The sequence below is a fragment of the Staurois parvus genome, unplaced genomic scaffold, assembly GCF_062004578.1.
Source record: "Staurois parvus isolate SC_StPar_1 unplaced genomic scaffold, SC_StPar_1.0 ptg000657l, whole genome shotgun sequence".
Classification (NCBI taxonomy): domain Eukaryota; kingdom Metazoa; phylum Chordata; class Amphibia; order Anura; family Ranidae; genus Staurois; species Staurois parvus.
In genome coordinates, this window is record NW_028318453.1 from 3,168,603 (window position 1) to 3,193,512 (window position 24,910).

General features: G+C 40.0%; 1 protein-coding gene across 1 annotated transcript in view; it reads left to right on the plus strand.

Moving 5' to 3' along the window:
• Positions 1–268: 268 nt before the first annotated feature.
• Positions 269–24,910, plus strand: part of LOC149448782 (sulfotransferase 6B1-like) — a 38,982-nt gene continuing 14,340 nt past the window's right edge. Inside the window, exons 1-4 of the mRNA XM_089694273.1 lie at positions 269–647; positions 14,860–14,969; positions 20,556–20,645; positions 24,340–24,466. Coding sequence (XP_089550399.1) covers positions 449–647; positions 14,860–14,969; positions 20,556–20,645; positions 24,340–24,466 — 526 coding nt within the window. The 5' untranslated portion in view covers positions 269–448. The remainder of the gene's footprint in view (positions 648–14,859; positions 14,970–20,555; positions 20,646–24,339; positions 24,467–24,910) is intronic.

Sequence of the window (24,910 nt, forward strand, 5' to 3'; positions counted from 1 at the left end):
AAAATGCATTTTATTATATTTTTTCCTGAAAATTTGTGTTTAATAAACAGTTATGCAAATGTCATGTAACATAAAAAACTGCAACTATCATCTTTTTATTCTACAGGTCCTCTGCTTTCAGAATACATATAGTGCTCTGGGGTTTTAAGTAATTTCATTGCCAAAAGTGAAGATTTGTACATGTGTGCACAAAAAAAAAACCTGCTCTAGAGCTAAACTAGTTAAACTAGAAATGCAGAAACTCATTTGAAGAAGAGACATGATCCTGCAGCAACCGACATGTTAAGCAGAGTGCAGTTGCATGACATCCTGGTTACTCTCTTTCACGTCTCCTCTATCCCTTTCCACCCCAGTCCCTCCTTCACTGAAGGAATGAGAAGAAAACACAGCAGTTAGATCTAAAAGGATTTAGCATTTCAGCTTTAAGTTTCAACCCAACTCTATTACAATGGCAGACTTTACACAATTTCACAAAGAGCTCACAAAAGCATTCGAAGCTTCTAAAAATATCCCAAAGGATGAGTTGATGTTTACATATGAGGGAGTGTTGTATCCAACTGCAACATGCAACATTGACACATTTAAAGCTTTGGAAACATTTGAGACCCGTGAGGATGATATTATGATGGCAGCTTATCCCAAGTGTGGTAAGTGATTATGTAATAGTATTAGTTTGAATTAAACGTTTGAGGCATTAACTATTAAATAACAACAAATTTAGCATATGCATATTTTCACCAGAAGGCAACAGAATGGGTTGAATATCAATGTATATATTCACTTTTATAAATTAGAATTTATTAAATAAAATCAACTCCTTTTAAAGTGAACCTAAAAGGGAAAATAACAGGCAGGCTATTTTTCATATATTCAGTGTCTTTACTGCAATAAAATGAACATACCTGCCTCTCTGTAATTCTCTTTACAATGTACACTGAACTGTGCATGTGCAGCGTAGGGTGCATTCTTGGTACTGTGCCTGTATTCACCCTGGCCAATCAAGTCGATGGAAGACCAGGCACCTGGAAGAAGCTGGGGAGAAGATGCTGGCCAAAGACCTTGCAAACATCAGAGGGGAGATTGAGCATTGTGGACTTTAATTAAGCTTTAAAGTATAACTAAAGGGGATTTTGTTTTTTCACTTTACAGTGGAGAAGGATTAGAACACTTAGGTTTTTATTACGGTCTGTGCCCCTCTCTGTTTGCTATGTTTAAAATTATTACAGAGAGTGAAAGAAAAACAAAATCCCAGCACAGGAATAAAGGGGACATCTTCCATTGAGGACACTAATTCTGGTGAAAGCCAGGGATTCCCTCACTTAGGAGGGATTTCCTTTTACTTCTTGTTTTGGATATGGACAATAAGTGAAGGAAAATCTCCCCAAAGGGACACAGGTGGCAATAAAAACTTACTCTATCCAAAATTTAAAAAAATTGCCATTAGTTCTAATTTAAGTTTTGCTTTAACCTGTGTTAAGCTCATCTCTAACCACAACTTTTTTTTCATGTTATGAAGCCAGCTGCCCCTATTTGCAGAGATCATCAGCTAGAAACTGCCTGCAGAAGCCTGAATATGCCAGTGAAGTTCTGGCCCTTACATGTTGCATCCACAAGGACTCCTTCTGACTCCTTCTGAGGAAGTCCTCAGGGATGCAACGCATAAGTGGTGGAGCTTCGCTAACATCATCATGCTTATACTGGCACCCTCTGGCTGACGATCTCTGCAAATAGGGGCAGCTGTCTGCATAACACTGGATAGATAAGTATCACATGTAGGTGGATGGATAGATGGAATTAACCTTTTAATTTCTGCTTGTTTCTGCTTTGTCCTATAAGCTTATTACTGTAGCGCTGTGGATGTGATTATCAAATAAAACGGAGAGCAGTATTTTGGTGTGTTTGTTCTATCTGGTACACGTATGGAGGGAGCTAAAGAGGAAGGTTTCTTTTACCCTATGTGGCACTGGTCCACTTTGATGCCTGAATATTGATGCAGAGGAATTTAACCCTAAGCACTGTTAGACTTCCTATAATGTAAGAGGTCTTCATTTAAGGTGAGCTTTTTGGCTGGCACATGGTGGAGCAGGGAAATATCGGTTATGGGAGCACTGCACACATATTATTATTATAAAGGGTTTCTATAGCGCCAACAGTTTGAGCAATCAGAGGTTCCTGCTAGTTAGAGCTTACAATCTAAAAGGGGAGGTTCAAGTGATACAAAAAGTAATAACTGTGGGGGATGAGCTAATGGAGAAAATAAAAGTACAGTTGTTAGGTGGAGGCAGGATGGGCTTCTCTGAAGTGAAAAGTTTTTATGGATTGCCCAAAGGAGGACAGAGTAGGAGATAGTCGGACAGACTGGGTTAGGGAATTCCATAGGATGGGAGGGGCTCAGGAGAAGCCCTGGAGGTCAGCATGAGAGGATGTGACAAGGAAACTAGAGAGCAGGAGGTCTTGGGAGGAACAAAGAAAGCAATTTGGTTGGTATTTTGAGACTAGGTTAGTGATGTAGCTGGGGGGGCAAGTTGTGGATGGCTTTGTAAGTTGTTAGTATTTTGAATTTAATTAATTAGGTGAGTAGCAGCCAATGCAGGGATTGACAGAGAGGGGTGGCAGACACTGAACTTTTGGTAAGGTGGATGAGCCTGGCAACAGCATTTATGAAGGACTGGAGGAATGATAGCCTATGTAAAGGTAACCCAGTGAGGAGGGAGTTGCAGTAGTCAAGGCGAGAGATAACCTGGAAGTAAATTAGGAGCTTTGTGGTGTCATTGGTTGGGAAGGGGCATATTTTGGAGATGTTGCAGAGGTTGAGATGACAAGCTTTAGAAAGTGATTGAATGTGGGGCTGAAAGGAGAGTTCAGAGTCTAGGATTACACTTAGCACCCTGGCATGTGGGCAGGGGCGGACTGACAACTCATGGGGCCCCCGGGCAATAGGGGATCATGGGGCCCCTGTGTCCTTGCCCACACACAAACCACACCCAAAAAAGCCTATGAAAAAGTACCAGGGGCATCTCATGGGGCCCCCTTCTGACTTTGGGCAGTGCCTGAGTTCCCAAATGGTCAGTCCGCCCCTGCATGTGGGGACAGGTTGATGGTTGTGCTATTGATCCTGACAGGGAAGTCAGGGAAAGGGACATGTTGGAGAGGAAATATTGATAGCACAGTTTTGGGTAGATTAAGTTTGAGGAAGTGGTGCGACATCCAGACTGATGTCGGTCAGTAAGTTAGTGATGCATGAGGAGACTGGTGTGAGCTGAGGGGTAGAGAGATAGATTTGGGTGTCGTCAGCGTAGACATTATATTGAAAGCCATGGGAGGCTGACCCGGGGAGGGGGTGTAGATTGAGAATAGGAGAGATCTAATAACAGAACCTTGGGGGACCCTAATGGAGAAAGGAAGAGGAGAGGAGGAAATAGAATTGTAAGTGGCACTGGAGGTGCGGTGGGATAGGTAGGGTGAGAACCAACAAAGAGCAAATTCATGGAAACCAAAGGAGTAAAGTTTTTTGAGGAGGAGGTGTTCACCCATATCAAAGGCAGCTAAAATGTCCAGAAGTAGGAGTACAGAATATTGTATTTTGGTTTTAGCTGTCAGTGAACAGTTTGTGCATTTTAGGAGAGCAGTTTCTGTTGAGTGTTAAAGGCAAAATCTGGACTGAAGGGGATCAAGAAGGTCATTCTTAATCATGGTCACTCAGTTGGTTGTAGACCAGGTATTCAAGGTGTTTGGAGGAAAAGGGGAGCAAGGAGATGAGGCATAGTCTGTTATGATTGGTGGGGTCAAAGGAAGGACTTTTAAGTATGGGGATGATTAGTGTATGTTTTAGACAGTTGAAGAAGATGCCAGAACAGAGGGAGAGATGAGAGGAAGATGTGAGTTAGGGAGTGTAGGATAGAGCCAGAGAGTGACCGCAGTATTTAAGAGGGACAGGTGGTTAGGTGGGCATTAGAAAAAAGTTTAGCAACCTAGTCTACAGTAGCAGGGTTGAATGTTAAGTGGGGGAAAAATCTTAAGAGTGGAGATTTCATCACGAATTGTATCAATCTTATTTTTTAGGTGATTGGCGATCTTCTGGGCAGTGAGTTAGTGGGTAGAGGTGGTGACGATGAAGTAGAGAGTTAAGGGTAGAGAAGAGTTGATGTTGACAGAATGAGAATGTGTTGAGGGTGATAAATAGGACTGCTTGGCAGTGTGGAGGAAAAAATTGTAATTTTGGAGGACAGTATTATATTGGTTGAAGTCTGTGTGAGACATATGCCACAAACACTCAAGAGAGCGGCTCTGTTTTTTGAAACTTTTGGTGTTTGTTTGTTTGCCAGGGTTGTAAGGGTTGGGGCTTGATTCTCTGTTTAGTGAGAGGGAGAGGACTGGCATTTATTGTAGATAGAAGTGAGTAGATTGGGGTTAGGACAGGGGTGAGATTTTGTTATAGAGGTGGTAAGTAGCAGAGAAGGGAAGAGAAGGCCTAAAGTGGGGAATGTCTCTACAGGTAATTGTTAGGTAATCTTAATAATGCTAGCCATATAGATTGCACTATGCAGACTATATTTACTCCTGGGACTGCCACCGTAGACTGATGGATCTTGTATCTTTAATGTTTCAAAATGTAGCATGAGACTCTATTTGCACTCAGGTGGCCGTGCATCGTAGATATACGTGGGTTCATGTGGCTTTAAGGTCATCTTTCTTTTGTGTGGGTGTGTGTGGTTTTTATCTGAGCATGTTTCACATGCTTAAGTGCCTTTTTATACTTTGTATGTTTGTTATGTTATGGACCAGGGGCGGACTGACCATTTGGAAACTCGGGCACTGCCCGAGGGCGCGGGGTCAGTAGGGGGCCCCATGAGATGCCCCTGGTACCTTTTGCATAGGCTTTTTTGAGTTTGGGCAAGGACACAGGGGCCCCATGATCCCTTATTGCCCGGGGGCCCTATGAGTTGTCAGTCCGCCCCTGTTATGGACCAAACAGGCTGGATTGCTGTGAACTGAGTTTGTTTCTAAGATACTTATCAATAGTCCTTTCTTTGGAATATACTGTATGTGCCTTGACTACTTTGAGTAGCATGCTGTCTTTATGGTGATTTACTTACATTGGGTCTGGATTGCTCCCCATTGGGAAGTTGGTCCATCTATTTTAAGAATACAATATATGTACAAGACTATAAGATGTTTACTGGATGTACCTGAATTTTCCACCCTAGAGGCAGTGGTTTCACCTTGGCTTACTCATTTGCACCTCTATGGGCAACATGCACATGCTATGAATTCCAGTCTGCCCTACTGGCTGATAATACTCTATTAAAGATTAGGAGTAGGTTCCAGTGTACTGATTCTGTCACATATGCTCCTGAGTCCTGAAGAAAGATTCCCAAAAAGCCACATATAAACTGTAATCGGAATCTTTGCATGTTGTGAACCCTTATTTGGAGGCAAATTTTTAATGTTCTGTAATAGATTTTTAATGGTACATGATAAAGTTGTTTTATGGTACTCATTTTCCCTGCTGTATGTCCACACAATGTCCATTACTATATATTCTGTTCATAGTTGTGCATTACCACCCTAGACATTTATTAAATCTTAAAAACATATGCTTACTCACAACTTATATAAAAACAAGCTTATCAAACAACCCCAGTCATTTGCGATGTCACCTGGTCATATACCACACAGTTGGAAGGCTAATGCGTTTCAGGTGTCAAGCACTCACCTCAGAGCAGTTGGACTTGTGGGTGATTACACTTAGTACATGATGTGGCCCGTATGCTATCTTCTGGTTCTTTATTTGTGTTTGGCAAGTTTAATTTCAAGATTTATGGTTCAGTAATAAAAAACAGTTCACCAGTTATAGTAGTTATGGGTGGTCTAAAATATTATTTTATGGTCAATACTATGTATTTTGGAAGGGACTGATTTCCCATAATAACTGGGTCTGTGGACGACTATGACTGCTGTATAATGTGGGCTGGTTGGCCTATTTCAGTTGTTAATGCTTACGTAAATCTTACTTTAAAGTTTGCAGGTCAGCAATATAAATCAGCTTATCTACTATTGGAGTGAAATATGTTTAAAGGGGAAAGGGAATGAGAAATATGACTTCTCCATATTCTCTACAAACTTTATGGGGTGGCAGGGGCAGACTGACCATTAGAGCACTCGGGCGCTGCCCGAGGGCCCTGGGTCAGTAGGGGGCCCCATGAGTTGTCAGTCCACCCCTGTGGGGTGGTATTGGGGTCTTTCCTTCTGCAGTTGTGTTAATATTAATTGCTATTTGCTATATGTTTTTACAGATACATTTCTAGCTTACCCACTTAACTATGAGTCTTTTAACCACCCATGGCTTTTCAACATTTTTCTTATATCTTCTTTCATATCCTCAAGATGGACATGCAAATGTTTTTGTGGTAATGACACACACATGGTATACCTTCCAATGTAGCGTTAAACTATTAGCAATTCTGGGTTATGTACTAAAACTGGAGAGTGCAAAATCTCGTGCATAGAAACCTTGTTTCTCATTTTTTGTTTTTTTTTTGCCAAAGGGTAATGAAGTTAGCAGCTCATTGGTTACCATGCATAGCTGCACCAGATTCTGAGTACACCAGTTTAAGAAATCTACCTCTTTATGTCAAGAACATACTTCAGATGTTACTTTGGTTATGCCTCCTTTAAAGTTTCTGTAAACCAAAAAATGTTACTGCCTCTTTAAAGCAATATATTATGTTTTTTAATATTACTATTTTATTTATTCCTGCTTGTTTTGTTTAATACCTGGTTGATCCTGCCTGTGCTCCTCCTGTTGAGAGTAAACTGACTACGCTAGCATGGCTACTAATTCATGCTACATTTTTGTTTGTTTTATAATTCTTTATTTATATTTTAAAAGCAAAGGTGATACATCTAAGTTTATAGAATCAAAAATGTATGCAAACTGCAAGTTATTCAAAATTAGAGGTGTGAACATATTGGGGTTTATTTACTAAAGCTGGAGAGTCCAAAATCAGACTCACTTCTGCATAGAAACCAATCAGCTTCCAGGTTTCATTGCCAAAGCTTCATTGAACAAGCTGAGGTTAGAAGCTGATTGGTTTCTATGCAGAAGGGAGTCTGATTTTGGACTCTCCAGCTTTAGTAAATAAACCCCATTATGTCTATGCACCAAAATTACCCATTTGTAAAAAATCTATGCTAATAAATACAACAGGAGGACCTATACAACCCTATTGCACAACATACTGCCTAAGTCATGGCAAATGTTGTACCCAAACATGTATCCCTTTTTCTTTTTCTTTACTATTAGATATTACAAAGATATATTACAAAAAAATGGAACAAAAAACAACTATAGACAAATATAGCATAAAAGCCTTGTGATATTTTAAAGGATCTGGGAAGCCAATACTACCTTTTGTCTTTGGAAGGGACAAGATAGATCTACGTATCCTCGCTGACTTACCCGCCCATACAAATTTCAGAAGCCTGGCACGCAGGTCTTTTAAGAAGCCTTTTGGTAATTTGATCAGTAGGACCTGCAATAGTTATATTAAGCAGGGCATAACATTCATTTTGATAATGTTGTTGCAATTCCTTATCCCATCTCAGAAGATGTCATTTCAATGTGTGAACCATTGGAGAAAAATTAAGTTCAAAGACCTTGCATACATTTTTCGTAATATTTGTGCCTAGCTAGCAAATGTGGGAATCAGTCCATTTAAAATTAAGTTGCTTACATATATGTTGTTTAGATGTTACATTTATTCTCGCCCCCATTACTTCCAGTTTCAAACAGTTCACTTTGAAATTTGAAAGTGTGCCATACTTATGCAATTGCACCAAAAGTAGAGGCAATGAGGTCCAGACAGAAGTAAAAAAAAAAAATCAAGTTGTCCACATACAGGTGAAACTCGAAAAATTAGAATATTGGGCAAAAGTTCATTTATTTCAGTAATGCAACTTAAAAGGTGAAACTAATATATGAGGTAGACTCATTACATGCAAAGCAAGATAGTTCAAGCCGTGATTTGTCATAATTGTGATGATTATGGCTTATAGCTCATGAAAACCCCAAATCCACAGTCTCAGAAAATTAGAATATTACATGCAATCAATAAAACAAGGATTGTACATAGAACAATATCGGACCTCTGAAAAGTATAAGCATGCATATGTACTCAGTACTTGGTTTGGGCCGCTTTTGCAGCAATTACTGCCTCAATGCAGCGTGGCACTGCTGAGGTGTTATGGAAGACCAGGATGCTTCAATAATGACCTTCAGCTCTTCTGCATTGTTCGGTATCATGTCTCTCTTCTTTCTCTTAGCAATACCCCATGAATTCTCTCTGGGGTTCAGGTCAGGCGAGTTTGCTGGCCAATCAAGCACAGTAATCCCACGGTCATTGAACCAGGTTTTGGTGCTTTTGGCAGTGTGGGCAGGTGCCAAGTCCTGCTGGAAAACGAAGTCAGCATCCCCATAAAGCTCGTCTGCGGAAGGAAGCATGAAGTGCTCCAAAATCTCCTGGTAGATGGCTGCGTTGACCCTGGACTTAATGAAGCACAGTGGACCAACACCAGCAGATGACATGGCTCCCCCCAAATCAACACAGACTGTGGAAACTTCACACTGGACTTCAAGCATCTTGCAGTGTGTGCCTCTCCATTCTTCCTCCATACTCTGGGTCCTTGGTTTCCAAATGAGATGCAAAAGTTGCTCTCATCAGAAAAGAGGACTTTGGACCACTGAGCAACAGACCAGGTCTGTTTTTCTTTAGCCCAGATAAGACACTTCTGATGTTGTTTGTTGTTCAGGAGTGGCTTGACAAGAGGAATACGACATTTGAAGCCCATGTCCAGGATCCGTCTGTGTGTGGTGGCTCTTGATGCATTCACTCCAGCCTCAGTCCACTCCTTGTGAAAGTCCCCAACACTTTTGAATGGCCTTTTTCTGACAATCCTCTCCAGGCTGCGGCCATTCCTGCTGCTTGTGCACCTTTTTCTTCCACACTTTTCCCTTCCACATAACTTTCTATTAATGTGTTTTAATACAGCACTTTGGGAACATCCAACTGCTTTTGCAATTACCTTTTGAGGCTTTCCCTCCTTATGGAGGGTGTCAATGATGGTTTTCTGCACAACTGTCAGGTCAGCAGTCTGTCCCATGATTGTGATTCTTACTGAACCAGACTGAGAGACCATTTAAAGGCTCAGGAATCCTTTGCAGATGTTATGGCTTAATTAGCTGATTCGAGTGGGGCACTTTGAGCCTAGAATATTGCACCTTTTCACAATATTCTAATTTTCTGAGATTGTGGATTTGGGGTTTTCATGAGCTGTAAATCATCACAATTATGACAAATCATGGCTTGAACTATCTTGCTTTGCATGTAATGAGTCTATCTCATATATTAGTTTCACCTTTTAAATTGCATTACTGAAATAAATGAATTTTTGCACGATATTCAAATTTTTCAAGTTTCACCTGTAGGTGGCTAATTTGTATACCATCCCCTTCATCGAGATACCCTTTGTATCAAGCTGGGCCCTAACTGTACATTGAAAGGGTTCCAAAGTAAGTATACAGATAAAAGGGGACAGAGGGCAACCCCGCCGAGTGCTATTCCATATAGGAAACACCTCCAATAAAGCTTCATCAGCCTTCACCCTCGCCAAGAGAGTAGAGTAACAAGCAAAAATACAGCTACGCATTCCCTTGTCGCCAATGCCTATATGTTCTAAAGTGGCTTTTAAAAATGTCCAATCCACCCTGCCAAACACTTTCTCTGCATCAGCAGACAAAAGTACTGAGGGTACATGACAGCTAGTAGAATGGTGGATTGCATTAATCAAACGTTGTATATTGTCCCTTCACTCCCTCCCTGGTGTAAAGCATACCTGATCCAGTTGGATAAGGATCAATATATGCTGTGTCAGCCTAGAAGCAAGAATCTTCGTAAAGATTTTCAAGTTGATATTCAGCAACGATAGAGAGCTGTAGCTAGCACAGACCACTGAGTCTTTCCCCTCTTTAGGTATAACTGCTATGTGAGCCTGCAGGGTATTACTTGGCAGTGACTGACCATCCCTAAGAGAAATATATGCTCTAAACAAACCAAGGGGCCAACTTGCCTGCAAAAGTCTTATAATAGAGCAAAGTATAGCCATCAACTCCCGCAGCCTTCTTTATCATCATCAAGTCTAATGCTCCTCTAAACTCTACCACTGGGACTGGAGCATCTAAATTCTCAATGACTGATTTAGGTGACGTTGGCATCCCCGAGTCCCGAATATATTGTAGCACCGCAAAATATTTATCCTCCTGTGGCAGGGAGGCAATCTGCACCTCAAGGTTGTATAGGGCTGCATAATAAACCCTAAACACATAAGCATTTTTTTTGGCTGATCTAACAAGGGTGTCCTCCATCATTTTAATATGTGAAATATCATTTCTGATCTTATCAGTTCGTAAAGCATTAGCATTAGCTAGCAATCTACCGGACTTACTCACAAATTCATAAAAAGCTCTTCGACATCTGACAAGTTTTGCTTTAGCTTTCTCATTAGGAAGAGAATTTAATTAATCTCTCAATTGTTGCAATTGGTCCCTTACCCTTTGCGCCTGAGGTTTCCTATGAGTCTTTTCAAGTTTTCGAATTTCTGTTAATAAAGACTCCATTTTTAGTAGTAAGAAATTTCTTACGCTGATTTCCTAGCACCTAGCTTAAAGAAGGTGTCCTGAATGAGACATCTATGTGCCTCCCAAAAGCAGAAAGGAGTACACATCAGCTGTGTCATTGATAGCCAACAATAAGTCAATATCCTGGACTGCTTTTTATAAATTGAATTTTTCAAAAACTTTTTGTTTAAACTCCAGTTCCAATCTCATGGCAAATTTTCACCTATTTTAAGTGAGCAAGAAGTCAGAGCATGATCTGGTAAAGTAAATGATTCAATAGAGGCAGTAGAGAGAAAAGGGAGAGCACTTCCCAATATAAAGAGATAATGTATTCTCATATATGCTTTATGGTGGTTGGAGTAGAAGGTGTAATCCCTATAATAATTATGAAGAGTTCTCCAACTATCTACCAAATGGTAGTCATGAAGAAGTGATTGAAATTTGTGTATTTTCGAATATGACATATGAGAAGCTCCCCTCGATGAGTCCAGCAAAGGATCTAGGGTTAAATTACAATCTCCCCACCAAAAGGAAGCCTTCCCTGTATCAATCTACCATAGCTAATGATGTTTCTAAGCAGGGGACATATTCCTCATTCATCAAGTAAAGACCAGCTAGGGTCCCTTTGTGCTCACAAAGGAACCCTTGTACTATAAGAAGGCACCCTTCTTTGTCACTAATAACTCTTGACTCCCCCCAGGGAGTGTGTTTAGAAATTAAAATAGAAACACCTTTTGATTTAGAATTGTTAGTGGCACTGTGGTACACAATCAGAAATCTATGATCACTCAGTTTAGTGATTTATCCTTTAAAAATGTGTGTCTCTTGGATGAAAACAATATGAGTTTTCATTTTCCATAATTCACTCATGAATCTAGTCCTTTTCATAGGGCTGTGAAGGCCTTTCACGCTATATGAAGTCAAAGAGATTTGGGGCATGGCAAGAAGTGGTCGATACCAAACGAGGAAAGGGAAAGAAATAGAGAAAAAAACAACATCAATAAAGAAAAAAAAGAAAAAAAATCAAAAAGAATCCAGACAGTTTCTCTACCCAGAGCACTGCTGGTAAAAAAGAAAGGAACAAAAAAAAAGTGGATCGCCTTTATATGTCCTCCAATTAGGAGAGTTTCTAGTAGGGGAAAGTGGTCAAATTAGACGAGTACCTGAGATGTGTCTTCTGTAAAGGTGGACTCCTAAAACAAACAAACAAAAAATTATATAGATTACATAGTCCCCCTATACCCACTATATCACAACAGCTTTTATCTGGAAGGGGGAGGAAAAGAAGGGGGGCAAACCCCCAACAACCCATCCATTGCCCCCTAATGCCTATAAATAGACTGATGGGCTACTACGAGGTGCCCCCCTCCTCCCCCATGTGTAAAAAACTACACATACCAACAAAGTAACCTCTAATAAAGGGGAACAGTGTGGGCTTCCCAAATACAACCAGAAAATCAAACTCTATGCCAAGGCATTAGCGGTGTACCGTGCAACCCTACGGGGAAAAAAAAACACAACAAAGCTAAAGAATAGGTACCAAACATTTCTGGTAGTTAATCCTTGCAATTATGCTTAACCTAGTTCCAGACATGTTACAAAATCCAGATGAGCATCTTGAGAAACCCTATAGAAATTGTAAACAGAGATCTCTACTTCAACCCCCATGTTCAATAACCAGGCTGAATCAAGCTCCAATAATATACAAAGTACAGCAATTATTGCTCAAGCGAGTCTGAGTCACAATTCTACAAAGAGACCCTGTAACAAAAAAGAAGAGAAAAAAAAGATATTATACAAAACACTCAAATTGGAGTTGTATGAATTAATATGTGTACACTTTCCCAAAACTCCAAATCCACCTCAAAAGTGAACGGGTGTAAACACCCAAAACAATATCTTCTTAGCTGCTACAGTCCCAACACAGCTGAGGTTTGTGCATCAAAAGCATCATGCAGAGCTAGCCAATTAGGCATCTCAATTGTTTCACAGCCCAGAAACTGGAACAGCAGAGGAAGCTGTATTGGGCTCTGTAAAATTAAACTACAATTATTTCAAGCAATAGTCAATGCCAGGGGATAATCCCAGTGGTTGGGTACTCCCAACATTACTGGCGTCTCTGGGCACATCATAGTAGGATCCATAATGGTGTCCATAACCGAGTGGTGAGCACCCCGCGCAGAGAGATAGCGAGTGCTGTATGGGTGCTGAGGATTACTAACAGCTCTGGATGTCTTTTCCTGCCTTAGCATGTGGTGTGACAGGGGGACAGGAGCTGATACAAGCCGCGCTCTCAAGTGGTATCAATTTTGGAGGCACAAAGCTCAGGATAGGTAGGTCTTCATGCTGCCATGATTAAGCCACACACCCCAAAAATGTTCAATAAAAAGATATAGTCTGGAAAATAATACTCACCTATGCTTACCAACCCGTGTAAGAAAGTTGCCTATACTTACTGTACCTATTTTCAAGCTGCTCCTGTCCAGTCACCTTATCCTGCTCCCCTGTGTCAGCCAGTGTGGCTGCAGGGGAGAGCGCCAACAACAGATGGGCCATTGAAGCATATGGCTGATGTCACTAGAGATGTGCACGATGGAAAAATGAGCTTCTTTTCAGATTCGTTCGTTAAGTTAATAATTTTGCTTATTCATATTTGTTATATTAGAATGATTCATTTTAAGAATTAATTTAGTACATTCAGATTGATTGTGCATATTCGTATATATAATATATTATTTTCAAATCGGTTTGAAACTTGAATTTCGGAAAATGGCTATATTTTATTATATTTTTTCTATTCTGATGTGGTCTATTACATTCTGTTCTATTCTTTTTTCTATTATATTCTGTTCTATTCTATTCTATCTATTCTGTTTTATTCTTTTATAATCTATTCTATTCTATTGTATTATATTCTCTAAAGCAGCCTAAGTAGGAATGATCATCTTATTTCACTTTTTTACCTTGCTGTATTTATTGCAATATGGTTCAATTTCGGATTCAATGTAAATCGTTACTATTGTGACTCAGAAATTCAGTGGACAGATCCCCTGCTGATCTAAATGGAGCCCACCCCATGTGAAAGGGGTCTTATACATATAGTGCAAAGCAACACTAAAGTGTTACTAAAAACCCAGGATTCACTCTCTCTGGTCTCCCACAATACACAGAACATGGAAGTGCAATTATTTGAGTAAATATAAACTGCTAAATACCTTTTCTCATCAGCAGATAGAGCAGTCTTGTGACTTCTATCAGTGTCCAACAGAGCACATGCTAAAGCTTGTAGGAGGAGTTTTCTTTCTGCTCTAGGAGGATGCAGAACCCCTGACCTCTGTCTGGACAGTGCTGATTGGCCCTGATCACATGCACTCTCCCAAGAAAAAAAACTCTCTAGCAATACACACCAAACTGAGCATGTGCAGTGTGACTCCACACAATATGTCATATCAGGAGATAAGAGGGGGACACTGGAATAAGGGGAGGATCAGAGAAGTCAGGATCAAACCGTTTTTTTATACAATGTGGAAGAATAACCCTTTAGTTTCCACAGTGATTGTAACAAGCATGCTTTACTGCATATGCCATGGAAACCCATTGCATAAAGCTCTCTATGCACTGTTGTTGTGCTAATCTGAAGGCCACACGAAGTTTGGAGGTATTTAGCTATTGATTCTACAGACAATTGGTGACTTCTGCATACTGTACGCTTCAGCATGCGCTGACCCAGCTCTGTCATTTTACGTGGCCTACCACTTCGTGACTGAGTTATTGTTGTTCCCAGTTGCTTCCACTTTGTTATAATACAACTAACAGTTGACCGTGGAATATTTAGTAGCAAATAAATTTCACAGATGGGCTTATTGCACAGGTGGCAACCTATCACGGTACAATGCTTGAATTCACTGAGCTCCTGAATGTGACCCATTCTTTCACAAATGTTTGTAGAAGCAGTCTGCATGTCTAGGTACTTGATTTTATACACCTGTGGCCATGGAGGGGATTGGAACACCTGAATCCCATGATTACGTTTGGCAATATAGTACGTATATATGGGTTTTTTTTTAATATGGATGTCATCTGAAATGGTTTGCTAGTTTGGAATAAATGCCCATGACCTATTTTCTCCATCTTTAGTATAATGATTTAAGTTTTTTTTCATTGTCACTTTTTCTTTTTCTCAGGTTCGAACTGGTCTATAATGCTGTTACATAGCATGGTCCACACAGTACACAATAAGCAACCGTGTCCTTTGATCCCAATAATAGAATTCAAATCCCCCAATAAATTTGAGGTATGTACCATACAGAGCTGCTCATGCTGTATAAGAACTGGGAGAAAAGCATGAGTAGTGTTCTTTATAATGAGAAATGTCACAAATGTCCGCACTGCGGATTCAGTGTGGTTTTAAAAAGAGACATGTCCGATTTCTGAGAAGTGTGGTCCATTTCAGGTGCAGATTACAGGCCATTGTCTTCTATGGGAACCGTTTCTAAACCACATATGTGTGAACAAGATAACATCCTGAGCTAATCCTGTCCTGAACTGACTTAAACCTGACATGAACCTTTGAACAGCTACTGTATTAATTAGCTGTGAAACCTGAGCTATGATCCACACCACACATGTGAATCAGCTCTAACCCTAGGTTCACACCTAAGCATTTTCAGCAGAGTTTTGCATTTTACAGCAATGCACTACAGTCCATTTAACATGATTTCCTATGGGACATGTTCACCTGGTTTCACCTGGTGCGCTTTTTGGAAAGGGTCAGGGACTTTTTTAAATGCAAAAAGTTTAGTTTTTGGTTCTATAGACTTCAATGGAAACGCTGCAGAAAAGCATATAGGTCCATTTTGGATGTGTTTTTGCTGCAGTTTTGATGCTTTTTGCGTTTTAAATCTGCCTAGCAACAAGAAAAAAAATGCATCAAAAGCGCGCCAAAAACGCATGTGCAAAAAAGCAAAACGCAGAAAAGGATCAAACACAAACTGCATAGGTGTGAACCTAGCCTAAATGTTTAACAATGATGCAGATTTCACTGTGTAGGAAACATAAAATCTTTGTATAAATCCAACCAGTAGGCCAAATTGAGGTTTAGGAAAGTAAGAACTACACAAAAAGTTTCAAGTAACTTTTGCTTAATAATAATAATCCTTCCTGAAGACATATTTAAAGGGATCCTAAAATGGTTTGAATTTAAAATACAATTCTGGTTTTGAGCCCTTTCCCAGACATTTCTTTATATGTACCTTCCTTCCTGATGTCTTTAGTTCAGTCAAGTAACATATGGGGTCCTTTTCCTCCTAATCTATCTGGAATGTTGCAAATATTTGCACTCATGTAATGAGTATTTTCCTGTAAGCCTAGGGTGGCATTTCTTGATGCCATGGGCTCACAGGAAGTGGATTATAAGTAGCTGGAGGTTGTTAATCACAGATGAGGACCAGCTCTGGACTACAGAAGAGGGTGCAAAGGGAAACACTGGAATTGTTATACAGAAGAAAAAGGGGGAGGGGAGTGATGTATGTAAACAATGTAAATGGGGTTACTTGCATTTTAATATTAATAGGTGTCGATTTTCAGAGCACTGTAGGTTTTCTAAAGAAAAAGCAAAGCGTTAGCAAAATCATTTTTGTCTTTGGTTGAAACCCTGGACAGAGCTATATAGAAGGAGAGGGGAAAAGGCATAAATCACTGCTCTGACTTATTTACAAACGTATGCAAATTTTAGCTTGAGCTACTGAACTATGGAAACAGGGAAAAGGTAAATATGTGCAGTGGAACTGAAAGCATCACCTGCTGGCTTGATACGAAAAGTATCAAACACTAATATACAATATTTCATATTTACTTGACAAAAATAAATAAATACACAACAACAATCGGAACTAACAGGCTGTGCAGGCCTAATATCTGTTAGCTTAATTACACATCTCTGTAATTTTTACAAATTATTTACACAAGCTTCTCTGAACAGCAATCTGCAAAAAAAAAAATCAGTTTTCAGAGGGCAGTGGGAAGGGGTTATTTCGCTTTCTCACCACCTGTTTCAGTGTGCACCGCACATCATTGCAGGCCAGGTCATTCAGCTGAATGGGTTGCGTTCAGCAAGTGGTATTGCCTATGGATGGTAGAAGATCATTTTTGCCATGACATGGTGCAAAGCAGTGCAGCTGCAGCTTGTGTACACCCTGTCAACTGCCTTTGCAGCTTAAGGAGGAGGCATGAAAACACAACCCAACTGCATGTTTTTACCACCTCCCCTCCCTCACAGGCACACACACACTCACGCACACCGCAAATATAAACATAGCTAACAGTCTTGATCTGTCTGCTTCACAAGCTTCAGAGCACTAGCTATTTGTCTCACTTGATGCTTTACTGGCTGTCAGGAAGAGAGTTATAGCTGGGGTGGTCCTAGGAAGGGGTCTTGGAAGGTGGAGAGAACTCTAGGTGACTTACAAACCCAGCTATACAACCTCCTGCTACTATAACTAACTAAATAAATACACACTCACATATATATATATATATACAGTTGTGACCAAAATTATTCAACCCCCAATGCTGTAAAGGGGTTTAGGGACTATAGTGTACATTTGGAATTGTATTCAGAATCAAATCCTACAAGGACGTTGTAACTACCCAAATGCAACTAAAATGACATCAATTGTTTATGTAATACAGTAGTAAATGGTTCTTATGTGGTTTCTTCATTGCCACAATTATTCAACCCCTTAAAGACTACCACTCTGAAGAACAGAGGTTCATACAGGTGCTTTCCATCAGGTATTGAAAACACCTGTGGATGTCACCGAGCAGCAATCAAGCATAATAAGCACCAATTAGGCAGCTTTAAAATGACTGTGATACTCAGCTCCTTCTAGACATTTACTGGTGTGGTTACAAACATGGTGAAGGCAAGAGAATGGTCCAGGAAGACAAGAGAAGAGGTGATTTCTCTTCACAGGAAGGGCAATGGCTATAAGAAGATTGCAAAGATGTTAAACATACCAAGAGACACCTTAGGAAGCATCATTCGCAAATTCAAGGCAAAGGGCACTGTTGAAACGCTACCTGGTCGTGGCAGAAAGAAGATGCTGACTTCGACTGCTGTGCGCTACCTGAAGCGTAGAGTGGAGAGAAGTCCCCGTGTGACTGCTGAGGAACTGAGAAAAGATTTGTCAGATGTGGGTACAGAAGTTTCAGCCCAGACAATAAGACGCACACTGCGTAATGAAGGCCTCCGTGCCAGAACTCCCAGGCGTACCCCCTTGCTGTCTCCAAAGAATAAGAAGAGTCGACTGCAGTATGCCAAAAGCCATGTGGACAAACCACAAAAGTTGTGGGATAGTGTTCTGTGGACTGATGAAACAAAATTAGAACTGTTTGGGCCCATGGATCAACGCTATGTTTGGAGGAGGAAGAACAAGGCCTATGATGAAAAGAACACCTTGCCTACTGTGAAGCATGGTGGAGGGTCAATCATGCTTTGGGGCTGTTTTGCTTCTGCAGGTACAGGGAAGCTTCAGCGTGTGCAAGGTACCATGAATTCTCTTCAGTACCAGGAGATATTGGATGGAAACGTGATGCAGTCCGTCACACACCTGAGGCTTGGGAGACGTTGGACCTTTCAACAGGACAATGATCCCAAGCATACCTCCAAGTCCACTAGAGCATGGTTGCAGAGGAAAGGCTGGAACATTTTGGAGTGGCCATCGCAGTCACCAGACTTAAATCCGATTGAGAACCTCTGGTGGGACTTAAAGAAAGCAGTTGCAGTGCGCAAGCCTAAGAATGTGACTGAACTGGAGGCCTTTGCCCATGAAGAATGGGCGAAGATACCCGTAGATCGCTGCAAGACACTTGTGTCAAGCTATGCTTCACGTTTAAAAGCTGTTATAACTGTAAAAGGATGCTGTACTAAGTACTAAGATTGAATGTCACTTGGGGGTTGAATAAAACTGATAATGCTGTGAGCACAGAAAAGACATTTGTGGTTATTTCATTATAACTGTTATGTTATATTTGTCTGACCTACAAGTGCCTCTTTAATGTAAATGTAAGCAAGATGACTGAATGATCAAAAGCAATGTCAAACTGGCCAAAACACTCAATTTCAGTGGGGGTTGAATAATTTTGGTCACAACTGTATATATATATATATATGTGTGTGTATATATATTATTATTACAGTATTATTATACAGTATTTATATAGCGCCAAAAGGTTTGCTCAGCGCTGTACATTATATATATATATATATATATATATATATATATATATACACACAGTATATACAGTTGTGTTCAAAATAATAGCAGTCAGACATCACTAACCTGATCAATCACTGTTTTTGGTAGAAATGATATTTCTACATGGCAAATAATTTACTAGCAGGTGTGGTAGAGTAATAGAAATCCAACAGACCCAACAGTCATGACATGCATGCTGCTGATTCTGTGTAATTGAATCACTAATTGAAAGGAGCATGTTCAAAATAATAGCAGTGTGGAGTTCTATTAGTGAGGTCATTCATTCTTTGAAAAACAGGTGGCAATTATTGCCCTTATTTAAGGAAGGAAGGCAGCAAATGTTGTACATGATGGTTACAGTGCATTTCTCAGTACCTTGATTAAAAAGTTGATTGGAGAGGAGAAAACATATAAAAAGTGCAGAAAATGATAGGCTGCTCAGCTAAAATGATCGCAAATGCTTTAAAATGGCAACCAAAACCTGAAAGACGTGGAAGAAAGCAAAAAACTACAATTCGAATGGATAGAAGAATAGCCAAAATAGCAAGGACTCAGCCAACAATCAGCTCCAGGAAGATCAAAGAAGGTCTAAAGTTACCTGTGAGTACTGTTACAATTAGAAGACGCCTGTGTGAAGCCAAGCTATCTGCAAGAAGCCCCCGCAAAGTCCCACTGTTGAAAAAAAGACATGTGCTGAAGAGGTTACAATTTGCCAAAGAGCACATTGACTGGCCTAAAGAGAAATGGCGCAACATTTTGTGGACTGATGAAAGTAATATTGTTCTTTTTGGGCCTAGTGGCCGGAGACAGTTTGTCAGACGACCCCCAAACACTGAATTCAAGCCACAGTACACTGTGAAGACAGTGAAGCATGGTTGCGCAAGCATCATGATATGGGGATGTTTCTCATACTACGGTGTTGGGCCTATTTATCGCATACCAGGGATCATGGATCAGTTTGAATACATCAGAATACTTGAAGAGGTCATGCTGCCTTATGCTGAAGAGGAAATGCCCTTGAAATGGGTGTTCCAACAAGACAACGACCCCAAACACACCAGTAAACATGCAACATCTTGGTTCCAGACCAACAAGATTGACGTTATGGAGTGGCCAGCCCAATGCAGTTTCTGAGGCAAAACCAAGAAATAGAGAACTGTGGAATGTAGTCCAGTCATCCTGGGCTGTAATACCTGTTCACAAGTGCCAGAAGTTGGTTGACTCCATGCAACACAGATGTACAGCAGTTCTCAGAAACAGTGCTTATACAACTAAATATTAATTAAGTGATTCAAAGAAAAGCAAAATCTTCAAACATTTTTCAGTTTATATAGTGAATGTTTGAGTTTGTAAAGAAGAATACAAACACTGCTATTTTTTTGAACAGTCTAATATTTACTTTTCTTAAATTTTTTAGAGGAACAACACAAATTTGATATATTTGTCTTCATGTTTTGATTTGGAATAGAATGTGTAGTGTTCCCAATGCATTTGTGTGCATGGAAATAAAAGCTATTAGAAGGATTTTGAGCTTTATTCACTTTTTTCAACACACTGCTATTATTTTGAACACAACTCTATATATGCTGTGAATTAAATGCCCTTTTCTATTTTCTATACAGATACTTAAAGCTGACTCCTCCCCACGAGTTTTAGCAACACACTTCAATTATGACCAAATCCCAAAATCATTCTTTGAGAAGAAAGTAAAGGTAAGTTATAGAAAGTGTCTTATTTCATATGAATCTAATGTAATGGTGGTGCCTGGCTGCCATTTTTTCTGCATGTGACGGCAGATTACTGTAATGCTGGGAAGCGGGGACACTGTTTGCAATGTGTTAAACGACTTTACATCACTTTCGGCTTCTACTTAATGCAATTATTGATTCCTCTTATATAGTGGTGGTTTTAAGATCTCTCATTGTTCTTGTCCTGCATTATTCACTGTTGTTAAGATTGTGATCACGATTAATTTTTTTCTTTAAATTTTAGAGGGTGTCTATGGTGACATTTTGTATGGGTAGCCCTGCATTGTGTCATCATGTTCTGTCATGTCCTTATTAGTTCTAGGACTTTTAAGTTTGGTATTTTGCGACCATATACCAACATGATACAAGAAAGTGGATCCTGAGGAAGCAGTCTATATGTGAAATGTGTTGATCCACTACCATTTGTAGAATGTTCATTATACATTGAACTTGGTGTTTCTGATGGATTTGGTTTTTAACTGTGTTTTAATGTACATATAAAGCTGTATTTTACTTGTATGTATACTGGTATTGCTGGCACATTAAAAATTGCCACATTCCAGTCTTCCTATAGGTTGATTGGAAAATCTTCTCTTATTTATATTGTTAATTTAATATGAAAACTGTACTCTTTGGTAGTAGCACATGTAGAGATAATATAGACCTTGATAAAATATTGGGCCATACTAGTGCCAGTATCAATGGCAATAATAAGAATATGAAATATGCTTTCACTGTCTAACTCCTGGGTGCCCAACGTGCAGCTCAGAGCCTACATGCAACCCTTTGGCACTTTTTGTGCGGCCCTTGGGGCCCCTGCAGCCACTACGGTGTCTCCATTCTATGGTTCCAGAAGTATATTCCTAGTCTCCAACAACTACTATAGCATGTTTGCACTTCCTGTCTATCCCCTGTAGCATACCTACAGTTTCTCATCATGTCCTGTACCCCACCTGCAGTCTCTGACCATCAATTCGGTTATGGCCAAAGCCTTTGACCAAATCCTGTTGTGCGTCTGCTCTCTCTGACACCGACTATTTATATTATGTGCTGCCCTTTGATGATGCCAGGGGCTGCACTTGAGGCATCCTATATCAAAAAGTTTGACAATTACTGGTCTAATTTCCAATATAAACATAGAATCTAAAATATAGTCTAAGGGCAAAAACACATTTCATGTTATAGTCTTAGGTCCAGTTGTTTGGTTTTGACTGATCTTTTCTCTTGTGCATTTTTAATCAACCAAACTCTTTATTAAGAGAAGACATGTAGTCACATTACAAATCCAAGGAAAACAAACACAAAATGGATAACAAAAGAGTATGCGATACACAGATGATAAATCCTTTGCCACAGGCAAGGAAAGGGAGGCTAACATAATAACATCTAGTATAATAGTCATACAGGAAATGATTATTCCTCCTCCTCCTCATCACAGGTGATCGTGGAGTCAATCCATTTATCCCAAACTTTATGGTATTTAGCATGGCATCCTCTATGTACTGTATATATATAACTTTCTTTTATGGTAAGGTGCTGTTTATTGCAGCAACCCACTGTGAAAACATTGGCGGCAACACCTGCAGCCACGTGCGAGGGATCAATAATCTAGCCACAAAGTTTCTTGCAGAAAAAGAGTTTGAAACTTGTCAGTTTCCGAACTAAGGAGAAGACCAAGTAAACACTGCTTGGGGAAGAGGGTGAGGGGAGAACCCATTTTATCATGGAGAAATCGGACCACCTGAGACCAGTAGCTCTGAATTAGAGGACAAGACCATATTAAATGAAAAAAAGTACTATTAGGGTCCCCACACTTAGGACAAAGCGGATTGTGCTGTGGTCTATATTTAGACAACCGAATGGGTGTTAAATAAGTTCTATATATTATATATAGCTGAGTGAGGTTGTCTGACAATTTCAGGGAGACCATCTTGGTTGAGGACATCACCTCCTCCCACATTTCATCATCCAGCTCCCCCACGTCCACCTCCCAGTGAGTTTTAAGTCGATAAGCCAATGTTGATGCAGTAGGTAAAAGTAGGGCATTATAAAATGTAGATGTAAATTTTTTGGACTCCGTACCCAAAATCACCTTCATGAGACAGGTAGAGTCAAGCTGCAAATTGGAGTCACCAAATTGGGCACGCAGTGCATGGCGGAACTGGAGATAATGAAAAAACATAAAATTGGGGAGGCTATATTCCATTTTGAGGTCCTGAAAGGATTTGGCACCAGTGAACACCTGAGAAACATACAAAATTCCCCTATTGATCCATAAGCGGAAGTCAAGAAGTGTTACTAATTCAGGGAGGTCCGGGTTGTCCCACAGGGGGGTATGAGAGTAGATGTGTGGAATTTGTAACTTACTAGAGGCCAGCGACCAAATCTAACGATGATACGGTAATCCTCTTCGGCCACCCATAATTGAGGGATCACGCACACCCTGTAGCCTCCCTAGTGGTCTGATTATGTCAGTATTTCTGTGCTCAATGCGGTACATTTTTTTGCATGGAAATATGTTGTTTTTTTTATAGTAGGCCTGTAATTTTTAGGAATAACTCACTGAAATCTGTCTGAACAAGAGTCTAGTAAACATCCCCAGTATGATAAAATTTGAAACACGAAATCATAAATTATAATTTAATAAATAATCACAAAAAATAATAATATAATAATAATAAATTTAATTCAATAATGTAATCAAACCAAAAACACTGAAATTTGAAATAGAGCGCAGAGTTCGTATATCACTGAGCAAAGTTGCAAAATCATTTTCAGTGTCTGATGACGAATTTCGCTACGAATCATTATCACTCAATTCTGCAAGTAGTTCTGATTTACTATAGCTGTTCTCTAGCCGGTCTAATACCACTTTTGGACGCCATGGACGTTTCTCAGTTTCCAGGCAGAAAGAACAGTAAAAATGCAGGCAGGGCACAGGACAAAGCAAAGCACTACAAAATGTATGTGAAAACAGTAATGTTTTACTATGTGATTTTAGTGAATGTCACTTTTTGACATTTTCATAATTCCCGGCGGTTACGTCCCCCGTACGTCCCAACGTCGCAGCGAACGGAACCCAGAAGACAGATGCCGGCATCGGCCGGAGGAGATGGCAGGGGACACTGCAAGGGGGACATCACGGGAGCGCAGGACAAGGTAAGTGAAGAAGGGATCCCGGAGCAACGCTGCAAGGTATTCCCGAGTGTAGCTCGGGGTTACCGCTTGTGGTGCTGAAACTTTACCCCGAGCTACACTCGGGAATACCGCCAGGGAGGTTAATAACAATTGAAAGGGGTGAGAGGTCTAAGAAAAGGCTGGAGCACACACCAATGCAAGATACCTATCTCTATCCCCTTATCTAGATAGAAAAAATTAGACAATTGGGCCGCCAAATAGTTTTGACTGATCTTTTACCTTTTATCTTAGTCTATATTTCATCTAGATATGCCATGTGGCAACTGCTTGCCTGCTCAATTTCATGCTGTTTTGAGATAACATTGTTGTAATTGTTTCCATGTATTTCAATTAAAGCAATAACAAGCAAGAACACTGGAATGTGTTTAGAGTAGCATATACTGTTCCATTTTCTGCCATTATTGACAGGTAGGCAGATGTCATACTTAAAAAATGATACTATGGTTATGTTTTCTGGCAGATTTTGGTGATATTTCGCAATCCAAAGGATACAGCTGTATCAATGTTTCACTTCTACAATAATAATCCAGAGATCCCCAACTACAACAGCTTTGATGATTTTTTCCCAGATTTCATGAGTGGAAAAGGTAAGAGGTGTGCTAAGAATTCAGAACATACTGCATTCTGTTTTACTATACAACAGGAATAATTTGCCATGAGAACATTTAAGAAAGAATAATAATCTATTTTTTTTTAAATGAACACAGAATACCCATTCTTGCATCATCCCATAAGTACTATTTACTGCTTTTCTGGTAATTCATCTAGAAATAACATACTCCTGTGCTTTTCTTAACCACTTAAATAATACTGACTCAGGGCTAGCTCACACTAGATGCAGTCCAATGCATTTTTTTTGTGTATCAAAAATGCACGCACAGTCTTTTCCATGTATTCCAATGGCCCCAGTTCACACCAATGCAGTCAGTTCCCGATGCAGAAAAAAAAAGTAGAACATGCTGCATTTTTTCTGCACAGAACTATACTGGAACATAGCAAACTGTATCAAAACTGCACCTGAATGGAGTGTG